The sequence below is a fragment of the Phalacrocorax carbo genome, chromosome 4, assembly GCF_963921805.1.
Source record: "Phalacrocorax carbo chromosome 4, bPhaCar2.1, whole genome shotgun sequence".
In the NCBI taxonomy this organism is placed as follows: Eukaryota; Metazoa; Chordata; class Aves; order Suliformes; family Phalacrocoracidae; genus Phalacrocorax; species Phalacrocorax carbo.
Window position 1 is genome coordinate 12,783,379 of NC_087516.1, and position 12,837 is coordinate 12,796,215.

The 12,837-nt window shown below is 41.8% G+C and overlaps 1 protein-coding gene across 3 annotated transcripts in view; it reads right to left on the bottom strand.

Moving 5' to 3' along the window:
• The window catches only part of SORCS2 (sortilin related VPS10 domain containing receptor 2), a 596,570-nt gene that overhangs the window by 101,246 nt on the left and 482,487 nt on the right, over positions 1-12,837 (bottom strand). For all 3 annotated transcript variants that reach the window (XM_064449081.1, XM_064449080.1, XM_064449079.1), the window contains exons 6-7: positions 7,738-7,802; positions 2,631-2,749 (exon numbers count right to left, since the gene is read on the bottom strand). In XM_064449081.1, the coding sequence (XP_064305151.1) occupies positions 2,631-2,749; positions 7,738-7,802 (184 nt within the window). The remainder of the gene's footprint in view (positions 1-2,630; positions 2,750-7,737; positions 7,803-12,837) is intronic.

Genomic DNA, 12,837 nt, shown 5'->3' on the forward strand with positions numbered 1-12,837 from the left:
TAGATTTGATGCATGACAACAGGTCCACCTGCCTGAATATTTTAAAGATATCAGAGTATTTAATATTGTAATCATTTTCACTCTTTCTTTAAACCAATTTCCTTTTTTTTTTTGGTGGTAAAAAGAATGTGATGCCCTTTTAGAATGTGATTTGTTAAATGACGGATTAAGCCAAACACCTCACCATTTATTTAATTAGAGTTAAATAGCAATCTTATCCATCTCTTCATAGCCTTCTTGTTCAATATCCTTTTTTTTAAGGTCACTCATTTTAAATGACTGAAGATGATCCAAGGCAGCAGAGAATCGGAGTTGAAGCAGCTAGTCGTGTCTAGCCTTACGGACATTAAAGGCCGTTCTGTGCTTAAAAACAGTGTTGAAAATTTAATCGTCCTACTAAAATCACCTCTGAAACTGACTGTCAGTGCATGCTGGAAGATAAATGAGTATTAGAAAGTTCCTCATTTTCATGGATACAGACATACTAAAGAAATGGAGTTGAGACCTTACTCTAAGATGGTAAAAGTCTGAGATTTGGGCCAGGATTAGCCACACTGTGATTCACAGCTGCACAGCTCAGGGAATGTGAGCGATGCCAGGGGCAATAAGACAGTCTCAAACTCTCCTTCCTTTTTGCAGAGATGATTTTGTCCCTTCTTACTGACAGATATTGTTGTGATATTAAGGGGTGTCCCTCGTCTGATTGTAACTTATATAGCATTATTTTAGTCTAGCAATAAAATAATTTCCAATGCAGCTTCCAAAGTACGCTGTTTCTCAGATGTGCAGCTGCTGTGTGGTTTCACTGGAACAAGTAAGTAGTGTCCTGCACCACATCTCAGGGGTGGCTGTGCTTCAGATGTGATTATAGGATCACAGAGTTATCTTCTATCCTCCAATAATACAGACATGGCTAACTGTAAAACAATTCAGCATTGAGAGATTTATATTACATACTATGATTTACTGCAGATAAGTCTGAAAGGAAAACACTAGAGATGTTTCCCCTTCGTGTGGAATACATGCACATCTCATCTACTGGCATTGACATGTCTCAAATCTACAGAGACTGCGTTACCAACGGCATAATTTTGCTAGTAGCAACTGTCTATTACTTTGTGCGTACACTTCCAGGTTACACTTCCATTTCGTGTCTGCCCATGCCTGACATGAGACAGAATAACAACAGCTTGAGATGCAATTATACAAGATGTCTGGCAAAACAAAAAGCTTGAAGAAGCAGCAGCCTGTTTTTTTGCTGAGCACAGCAGTCTGGACGTTCACATAGTGAAAAGCACTTCTTACCATCTACACACTCTGAAATGGATTTTAGAGTGTACCTGGGGGGAGCCACAGATAATAATACCTTTGAGCAAATTGAGTGCCATAAGTGCTAGACCTGAGCTGAAAAATGCCTACTTAAAATAAAAAAATCTTTCTCAAATTCATTTTGCTGTTTCTTTGTTGTGCTGAATGTTCTAAGCCATGTGGGCCCATGAAACCACTGCGCCAAAGAAGAGGACAGATCTTTTGTGTCATACAGATCCTTTTGGAAGAAACAGCCACAAGGGAAGAAAGCTGCAAAGAATCCAATCTGATGTACACTGAGGCAGTGGTGGGGACACCTATCCCTTGCCACAAGGGCGCTTTCCTGAAAAAGTCAATAAATAGGCAAGCCTTGCAACAAGCAAATCATCTCAAAGTAAGGGAAAAATGATAGCCAACCACTGAGGAAATTACAACTTCCCTAGGAAAATCTTAAAAAACAGGGAGGACATAACTGTTCTTTGAGAAGATTGCAGCTCTGATAGAGTCAAATCACAACCAGTCCCAAGCACATAAAATGAAGTTTTCAAGTGTGTCTGACCTGTACTGGTGCCCTAAGGCTGACCGAGTTCCAGCCCATATTTCTGCACACAAGTCTTGTAGTTTGGGAATGAAATAACCCAAATGTAATTTGGACCATCACAAGTTGTAGACACGGTGTTCAGGGATGCGGTTTAGCGTGGACTTGGCAGCATTAGGTTTACGGCTGGACTCAATGATCTTAAGGGTCTTCTCCAACCTAAATGATTCTATGATTCTGTTCTAAGTTACTCTCTAAGCTCCCCAGCTACAGCTGTTTCAACCTTTCACTTCCTAAATACAGCCATATAAGTTATTGCCTGGCAAAACCTCTTCAGAAGAGAATCCATATGAAGAAGCTGAGCCACTACTCTGTCAGTAGCTTTCCTTGGATGCTCTTCTCAGAGAACCTTTCTATGCTATGGAGGTACTGCAAAGGACCCAGGAGTGATTGCAAGCATAAGAACAAAAGGGTTGCGCTCTGCCTAATACACAACAGTATTTATAAAAAGTAACTTTGAACAACACAATCCACTTTCATACAGTTAAAGCTAGGTCAGTGGTCAATTAAAATCAATAGTATACATAGACACCAGGTTGCACAAATTAAAGATGCTTTTTTTTTGTCTAATAAAGGAATGCTTTGTGTTATGTAAAAATTCGTAAGTCATCATTCATACTCTGGAACAAGTTTCTCCATGCTCCTTAATTACAGTGCTGCTGCACTGTTTAAAATTTTATTTTTGATTCTGAAAATGGGCTGTCTCTCCAGAAAGTGGCAGTACCTGAAGAAATATGTAGTCATCCTGCACAGTGAGGGAATCCCGATCAGTGCCACCAGCAAACTGGACTGTCATTGTCTTATCAGAGCAATTTTGTATCTGGCAAGTGATGTAGCGATAACCTGAGGGAAGAGAGACAGAAACATATGACAAGACTATCAAGAGAAAAAGAAGCAAGCAGTATAAAATGTTATTCATGTAGGGAAAGTGCTGCCTTTGCTAGCTGTGAAATTATTATATTAAACCCTCATACAAGAGTTTTTCAATCTCCAGTGTACTGAGAATATATTAACTGCTTAGAGTTCAGATCATTCCTAGGAGGCAGCCTGTTATTATCCAAATTCTGATGGTCCAGAGAGATTAGGGGTTAGATAAATGAGTCTTTCATGGGTGGGGATAATAGAAGGAGCCTCTTTTCTCACTTAACCTATGCATAGAGACGAATTATTCACTTGGAGAAAGAGCAGCCTGATACAACATAACTGAAATCAGTAAATCAACCCCAGTATAAACTTGTGATGAGTGAGAAAAGAATCAGACTCTGTTTAACAGACAGCATGTGGAATTTTAAAGGCTATTTTGAAAGCTCTGAAGGAAAGTTAAAGACATGCTATTAACATACCACTGGAAATGCTCTGTTAGGACAGGACTTCTATACCTTGCTGAAAAAGGCCGGACTGATTTCACAGAATCACAGAATGGCAGGGGTTGTCAGGGGCCTCGAGATCATATCTCCAACCCCCCTGCTTCAGCAGGCACACCCAGAGCAGGGGGCACAGGAACGCATCCAGGTGGGGTTTGAATGTCTCCAGGGAAGGGACTCCACAACCTCTCTGGGCAGCCTGTGCCGCTGCTCTGGCACCCGCACAGGAAAGGAGTTTTTTCTCATATTCGGGTGGAACTTCCTGTGTTTCAACTTGTGCCCATTGCCCCTTGGCCTGTCACTGGGCACCACTGAAAAGTGTCTGGCCCCATCCTCTTGACACCCACACTTTAAATATTTATAAGCATTGAGAAGATCCCCTCTCAGTCTTCTCTTCTCCAGGCTGAACAAACCCAGGTCTCTCAGCCTTTCCTCATAAGGGAGATGCTCCACTCCCCTGATCATCTTAGTAGGTCTCTGCTGGATTCTCTCCAGTAGTTTCCTGTCTTTCTTGAACTGGGCAGCCCAGAACCGGATACAGTACTTCAAATGTTGTCTCACTAGGGCAGAGTAGAGGGGGAGGATAACATCCCTTGACCTGCTGGCCACACTCCTTTTAATGCACCCCAGGATACCGTTGGCCTTCTCGGCCACAAGGGCACGGTGCTGGCTCAGGGTCAGCTTGCTGCCCACCAGCACTCCCAGGTCCTTCTCAGCGGAGCTGCTTTCCAACAGGTCAGCCCCCAGCCTGTACTGGTGCCTGGGGTTGTTCCTCCCCACATGCAGGACCCTACACTTGCTTGTGTTGAATTCCATGATGTTCCCCTGGGCCCAGCTCTCCAGCCTGTCCAGGTCTCGCTGGATGGCAGCACAGCCTTCTGGTGTATCAGCCACTCCTCCCAGCTTGGTATCATCAGCAAACTTGCTGAGGGTACACTCTGTCCCTTCGTCCAGGTCACTGATGAATATATTGAACAGGACTGGGCCCAGCACAGACCCCTGGGGAACACCACTAGTGACAGGCCTCCATCCAGACTCTGCCCCATTGATCATGACCCTCTGAGCTCTGTTGTTGAGCCAGTTCTCAATCCACCTCACCGTCTTCTCATCTAACCCACACTTCCTTAGCTTGCCTGTGAAGATGCTATGGGAGACAGTCTCAAATGTCTTACTGAAGTTGAGGTAAACAACATCCACTGCTCTCCCTTCATCTACCCAGCCAGTCATGCCATCACAGAAAGCTATCAGGTTGGTCAAGCATGATCTCCCCCTGGTGAATCCATGTCGACTACTTCTGGTAACCTTCTTGTCCTCTGCCTGCCTGGAGGTGACTTCCAGAATGAACTGTTCCATCACCTTTCCAGGGATGGAGGTGAGGCTGACCGGCCTATAGTTTCCCAGGTCCTCCTTCTTGCCCTTTTTGAAGACTGGAGTGACATTGGCTATCCTCCTGTCCTCGGGCACCTCTCCTGTCCTCCAAGACCTTTCAAAGATGATGAGGAGTGGCTTCACAACAGCATCCGCCAGCTCCCTTGGCACTCTCATGTGTGCATCCCATCAGGGCCCATGGATCTGTGAGGATCCAGTTTGCCTAAATGATTTCTAACCCAATCCTTCTCAACCAAGGGGAAGCGTTGCATCCTCAGCAAGTTTGCAGATCACAACCAGCTGAGCAATGCAGTTGCCATGACAGGACAGGATGCCCTCCAAAGAGAACTAGACAAGATGGATAGGTGGGCCTGTGAGACCCTCATGAGGTTCAACAAGGCCAAGTGCAAGGTCCTGCATTTGGGTCAGGGCAATCCCCAGTATCAATACAGGCCGGGGGATGAAGGGATTGAGAGCAGCCCTGCTGAGGAGGACTTGGGGGTTCTGGTGGATGAAAAGCTGGCATGAGCCAACAATGTGTGCTTGCAGCCCAGAAAGCCAACTGTATCCTGGGCTGCATCAAAAGCAGCGTGGCCAGCAGGTTGAAGGAGATGATTCTGCCCCTCTGCTCTGCTCTGGTGAGACCCCACCTGCAGTGCTGTGTCCAGCTCTGCAGCCCTCAGCACAGAAAGGACACGGACCTGTTGGAGTGGGTCCAGAGGAGGCCACAAAAATGATCCGAGGGCTGGAGCACCTCTCCTATGAGGACAGGCTGAGAGAGTTGGGGTTGTTCCGCCTGGATAAGAGAAGGCTGCAGGGAGGCCTTATTGTGGCCTTCCAGTACTTAAAGGGGGACTATAGGAAGGATGAGGGCAACCTCTTCAGCAAGGCCTGCTGTGACAGGACAAGGGGTAATAGTTTTAAACTAAAGCAGAGTAGACTTAAAATTTTTTACAGCGAGGGTGGTGAAACACAGGCACAGGTTGCCCAGAGAGGTGGTAGATGCCCCATCCCTAGAAACGTTCAAGGTCAGGTTGGATGGGGCTCTGAGCAACCTGATCTAGTGGAATATGTCCCTGCTCACTGCAGGGGGGTTGGACGAGATGACCTCTAAAGATCCCTTCCAGACTAAACTATTCTACGATTCTATAATTCTTCCTTTCTCCGGATTTTCTCTCCCACCTGTTGGGGCTGGGATAGCTGAGGGCCAGCCTTAGCAGTAAAGACTGAAGCAAAGGCATCGTTCAGTAAGTCTGCCTTCTTTGCATCCTGCATTACAAAGGCACCCACCTCGTTCAGCAGCAGGCCCACAGTTTCCCCAGTCTATCTTTTACTACTCATTTATTTGAAGAACACCTTCTTATTATCCTTGATATTCCTTGCCAGATTTAGTTCGAAGTGGGCCTTGGCCTTCGTTGTTGCATCTCTGCATACCGTGACAACATTCCTATATTCCTTCCAAGTGGCCAGTCCCTTTTTCCACACACTATAAACTTCCTTCTTCCATTTAAGTTTTTCTAGAAGCTCTTTGCTTATACAAATCTTTTATATCAATGGAGGCTATGGCCTCTCTCTTCCTCTCCCATTAGCAATGGGCAAGGAATATCCTCTCTCCCCGGGCTGTTGCAACAGCATCACTACATATTTGAAGCAATCTGCTCTTATCAGAGAGACAGTAATCATATCTCACATAAACTTTGGCCCAAAGATCTCCTGGATTCCAAGCCCTTCTGTAGCTCACCCTTCCTCACAAGCTTTGGAGCACACAGTACTTGAGTCACTTTCCCAAGTGTGTTCAGATCATGAATTCTCCCCATGCTCCAGATACTGCATGAAAGAGCAAATAAGGCACCCCATGCACATTCTTCATTACTTCTGCAGTGTGATAGGAAAAGCATTCCACACTTTATGACTTTCAGTTAGAAAAGGTCAAACCAGTATACTAGATACTAATGTTTGTTTTAAAATCTGGATCTGTTTAAGAGGCAGCTAGAGTCAATCCAAGTTCTCCTGCTTATGTCTAAATCATCACCACAAGTTTATCTGAGCAAGCACAGTTATGGGCCATAGAAAAGTCTTCCAGCTACTCATAATTCACATGACAAGCATTATAATTCTTCATCAGATAGGTAGAGCAAAAATGCTGTTTCCATAAAATCAATGGCAATGCTTGTACTGACTGTAAGTGCACCAAGTCAGGTTTTTGAGAACCCAGCCAGGAGATATTTCCTGAGAATTTTTCTTTTTCTACTGTTTCTGTTAAATGAAAGAAATTATTTCCATCCAGATCCATGAAGAATCTTCTTACATTGTCTCTAAACAGAGGAGTTTATAAAGCTGTGTAGGGCTTACCAAGCCTCAGAAATCTGTGCTAAAAGATTTAGAAACTTTGTTGTCCAGATTTTAACATGGTAACTTTGATTTTTTAATAGGGCTGTAATGAAGGAAAGCTACTGGATCAGGGAAACTCAAACTGTGCATTCTTTATAACTCATTTTTAAGACCGCACAGGAACTTGGATGATTTGATTCAAGGAATTAAGTTATCTTTCAAGAGTACAATTGGTAACAAGAAACTATACAAGTTTTTGGAATCATGGTGACTCTAGTACTGCACATCCTGACTGCTAATCTGCTTCTTCATTTATTTGCCTTTTGAAGTGTCAAAGTATACAGGATACTGCAACATAAGTAAATTCTTGGAGGTGGTGATTAGCTCAGTAGGACTGACATATGCAACAACTCACTTTAACAGACACTTACCCAGCACTAACATTGCATTGCCATTTTTATTTACAGATCAGGAAAAAATGTTCAATGTTTAACTGCCAGAATAAATTGCACTATTAATGGACATTTTCAGTGGAGCATAGCATCTTGACATCAATTCGTCTTAGAGTGGAAAACAAGTAAATTTCAAATTATACTTTATTTTTATAGAAGAGGACAGCTTTGCTGACTACAGATAAACAGGGAAAGAATCTGAATTGCACAATTTCTCTTCTGACTAGTTTTAAAAATAATCCAAAATGTACTCTCTAAAACAAAGAGAAATGATTATACACTAGGGTATCAATTGATAACATTTTCATTTGCATACCTCCACTGGGGTCCTGGATTTCCATATGAACTAAATCAGGGTCTCCGTCAACTCCAGCAACAGCCCTGAGAACATAACATAATCAAGTTATGCAGAGCCAGCTACAGAATAATAATTATGTGTATGGAAGAACAGAGAAGATTTCATACTAACCAGCTTTAACATTCTAGCTGGGAAATTAAAATAAACCCCATTTATAATGCCCTATTACTAATATCTAGATTGAAACTACTTTTTCTGTAATTGACATTATTGTTTTCTTCAATTTCTTTAGAATCTCTTTTACTAAAATACACATACAAAGAGGATCAGTTGGGGAAAAAAACAGAAATAAGTATGAAATTGGAAACAAAACTTCATAATCATAAATTGATAGATTCACGCATCCACAGATATGCACATAGTCACATGCACTGGCAAACGCTAGAGCATCTTTTTACAATTAAGTTTGACTACAAGGCAGATTTAGTGCTAAAAGGACTTAGATTCCATTCTTAAGAAATATTTTAAATTTGACACGTGGCTTCCATAATGAAGTGATATATCTTTGGTTAGTATATTCAAGAGAAGAGTAGATTCTATTTTGATGAACAAAGTGAAGAATAATTTTGAGAAGCATATCCTGAGAAGGAAATTCAGTCAGAATTGATCAAGGTGCAGTTTAACTTTGAAAAGGTGTAATGGGAATACAGGCTGATTTACTCTTAATATCTCCCATGTCAAATATGCTCAGCTAAAAGATGAGTTTTCTACCCTCAGGGCTTCCATCCCAGCCTGGGAACAGCAGCCCCAGCTGCGTTTTTTTCTGGCCCTTCCATCGTCATTAGTCAGGCAGATTCTGCAGAGAAAGCTTTGAGCTGACAGTTGTGCTCTCACTAAGCAAAGCAGAATCCAGCCCTAATCCCATAACTACGCTGGTCTTCACGAGCAATGTAAGAGTCCATCAAGTCAGCAGATGCGAGTTAAAGACATGCAAAGGAGATAAATTGAGTGATAAAGTGCAGCTTGATGCAGATGTTAAAAAAGCCCATTAAAATACTTACAAGAAAATTATCATTTTGATACAATTATTAATAATCAATTGCAATAAAAATATACTTTGGATTGAAATTACATCATTCTTTGATGATTTTTAATAGCATTGATTTATGAGGAGTGGTTAAAACTCAGACTCAGTAATTCGTGGTTCCTTGGGAACACAGGCCAGGGGGAAGAGACTGGATGGTTTCCACTGCTGCATAACAACCAGAAATAATCTCATATGCTGTTTTTCCCTAATAAGATAAATGATCAGTCTGAAGAAGGAAGGGGAGGGATGAGCCCCTGCCAAGCCATGAGATGTGAAGGAAACTTCTAGTGGGAATGATTTAGTAAATGCTTGGAAAAACCTTGCATTTACTAAGAAATTGGTCTCTGAAACACAAACTATTTTGGAGGCAACACATTAAGTCAGAGAAGATGGTACATTCATTGAGGTCTGATAAGAATATATGTGAGCAAAGGGAAGGCATCTGTGAACTTTTTTGCTTTGTGCGCTGTATCTGTTTTTCTAGATATTCACAACACACCAAATCAAACCTGCTATCAACTCAGCAGTCAGCTTTTTGAAGGAAGAAAATTGTTTGCTGAGTGTTTTACTTTTTATGCTGGGCCTCATGCAGCTGAACCACAAACTAGTAGAAACTTTAGGGGTGAAAATTTCTGAGGCTCAGCTTGACATGCTGATTGGCATCAATAATGCACAGATAGTTTTGGGGTACTTTTGAAACAACTTCTTGTATCTATAATTTATCACACATGATTTCATAAGCACAGTTTGAGCTATTTATCAATACTTTTACTTTCTCATATTACTTTCACAGCTATAGAAGTGACAATGATCTCATGTCTATTGTGTTTCTCCTAGCAGTGGCAGCTTGGACAAGTAGCCTCTAATATCCAGTGTAATCTTTTAGTGCAAGAGGTTATAACTGCTCTGTTTTAATGAACACTGCATGGACACAGAAAATGAAAGTTTACAACCCAGACTACTTTCCTCCTTTAGACTTTTAAGTAGATATGAATAAATCACAAGGAAGTGTTTTTTAACACAGCCAGGACGAAGTAACACCTCTTTCCCCTTGACATTCAGACATTTTCCCTACTCCCCTTTTTAAAACTTCCCTTCATTATACAGAGGAACAGTTACTTGCAAAGGTGTCCTGGTTTCAGCTGAGATAGAGTTAAATTTCTTCGTAGTAGCTAGCATGGGGCTATGTTTTGGAGTTTTGCTGGAAACAGCAGTGATAATGCGGAGATGTTTTAGTTGTTGCTACGTAGCGCTTACACTGGTCAAGGACTTTTTCAGCTCCCCGTGCTCTGCCGGGGGCACAAGGAGCTGGGAGGGGGCACAACCGGGACAGCTGACCCCAACTGACCGAAGGGATATTCCATACCATATGATGTCACGCTCAGTATATAAAGCTGGGGGAAGAAGAAGGAAGAAGGGGACATTGGGAGAGATGGTGGTTGTCTTCCCAAGTAACCGTCATGTGTGATAGAGCCCTGCTTTCCTGGGGATGGCTGAGCACCTGCCTGCCCATGGCAAGTGGTGAATGAATTCCTTGTTTTGCTTCTGCACGCAGCTTTTGCTTTACCCATTAAACTGTCTTTATCTCAAACCATGAGTTACCTCACTTCTACTCTTCCGATTCTCTCCCCCATCCCACCAGGGGGGAGTGAGCGAGCGGCTGCGTGGTTCTTGGCTGCTGACTGGGGCTAAACCACGCCAAAGGGTAAGTCCTCTCTTCCTAAACCAGCTGGATCACCTCCCATGGCATCCATTAACTATAAAGATGGTTTAGGATGATAGCTCCACACTGCAGTTTGACAAGCATTTCTCCTCATTGCTCTACCAGATTAAGCCACCCCATTTGGTGTCCCCAGACTCGCCTCTTTTGCACCACCTCTGCCTTCCCATTGACCTTGCCAAGTCCCAGCACTGGAAACTGTCTAATTTAAAGGGAGAAACCACAAGGCTGACGAAAGAAATTATTATTAAGCTATACCTGTAGACTTCTAACTTTAAACAAGTCTAACAGGTGAGATGCACCCTTTAAGTGCAGAGTTTGTCCATTCTGAAAGGCACTAATTAGGTAAGCAGAATAATTCAAAAATATGTTTTGCATTTTTCATTACTCTAATTGTACAAATGAGCTATAACAGCAGAGACTATTTATTCACTGCAGACGTTACACCCTCAAAGTCTACTTTTAAATGTCAGCTATAGAGCAGTTTCCCAACTCTGAAGTCCTTTCAACCAGCTTTACAAACAATTAGAGATAGTCCTTTCTTCTTTTATTGACAAAAATACCCCATCTATTACAGCTGCTAAGAAAATCTTCAGAATAGAGCATAGCTAATGCAGCGAACTTGAAGATATAACCCTGAAGAATAAACTAATCCACTCATTTCAGTGGACTCCTGTGCCAACAGTACTTTAAAAAGCAATACTGCTATTTCACTTGTGCTTAAATCATGTACCAAAAGAAAAGTTGTATCATACAGTGAAGGCTAAGCACAGTCTAGGTCCCTCTGCCCATGCAATATAGCTTTCTTAAAATGATGGGAAAAAGATGCATCTACAGGAACACATACAGTAAATGATCCATTTAAAAGGAAGGCTCAATTAAATGTTGTTTTCATATTGAAGGAGAAATTTAAGACAATTTTTTTTTAATTTGTCATTTACAGACTTACTACTACCACAACATAAATGCATTGTATCAGTGTGTGAATTGGGCCCACACATCCATTCACAAGCACAGTTTACTGTTCCTTAGCTGGCTTTAGGCTAGGAACTCTGCCATTTTATAAAGCACAGATGGAATGGACCCTGATAATACAGCAGCTTCTTCCTTTCTAGCTCACATTTCAGCATCGATTTTTAATTTTTTTTTCCCCAAAATGAACAAGCACTTTCTCAGCAACTATCTGTTTTTCTTAATTTCAGCAGGGGTTTTGGTTTGGTTAGAATTCCCCCACTTTTCTTCTCACAGTGGTTTGCAATTAAAATGTTCATATCTCAACAATTTGGGACCATTTCTTTATTTGTTTTACTTGGGTAAAGGAGGGCTCACCACTGAATTTAGGGTTTTCTGGTTTGGGTTGTTCTAGTGTTTTACATTCAGCTGTTGAAATTTCCACTGAAAAATCAGACTTACTTTAATTTTTGGATGAGATAAGTCTTCCACTAGGAAAAGAAATATCTCTTGACCAAGTATATCATGCTGGGTAAGCCAATGCAACATTCTAGCACTTCAGATGACCTAACAGCATGGTTACAACACTTCAGAATTAAAACAGCTCAACTTGATTGTAGGGTGGTGTAAATAGGCAGCCTCAATATGCTTCTTCCCTTTCCTGTGAACACAAGTTCCCATCATCAACCTTGTGCTTGTCTGACACCATATGGAGCCTCTTGGGAAAACTAATCCAGCAGAACATAATTTGGGCACTTTTTGGAGGGATTAGTTTTCTGTTTCTTAAATCACTGGATCATGACAGCAGTTGAGCATCAAACCTCTGCAAGAAAAGCGGCAAGACAGCCGCTTTTGGTGGTGCGTGGAGGGGAAATCACCTCAGCCCTGCTACAGCCTTTGTGCATGTCTAACCTCATTTACATTGTAAAGCTGCACCTAATAAAACACAACAAGAAGTAAAGGGAAATCATGGCACCATTGTTCCTCTATACACACAATGCAGGCCAGAATTCAGTCACCTGAGGGACACTAGGACCCTTTTTTATGCACATGGTCTTTCAGACTTTCAGGAAAGTTGTCCTGAAATATCAGCTGTTGTATGACCTAATTCTTCACATCTCTGCATTAGTGCTCTGCCAGGTAATTCCACTACTTTAAGAGCATTACATCAGCGTAAATACAGTGCGATGGAGGGGACCAACAAACCCTTTGCATCTGTCTTTGTCTGTGTATAAATATATATTCCATGATAAAACCATCAGGTATCTTATACTTTTCAATAACAGTGCTAAAATTCTAAAAGAATTCTAATTATAAGACCTTAAAAATCAGTCATTATTTTAATAATAATTTTGCTTTT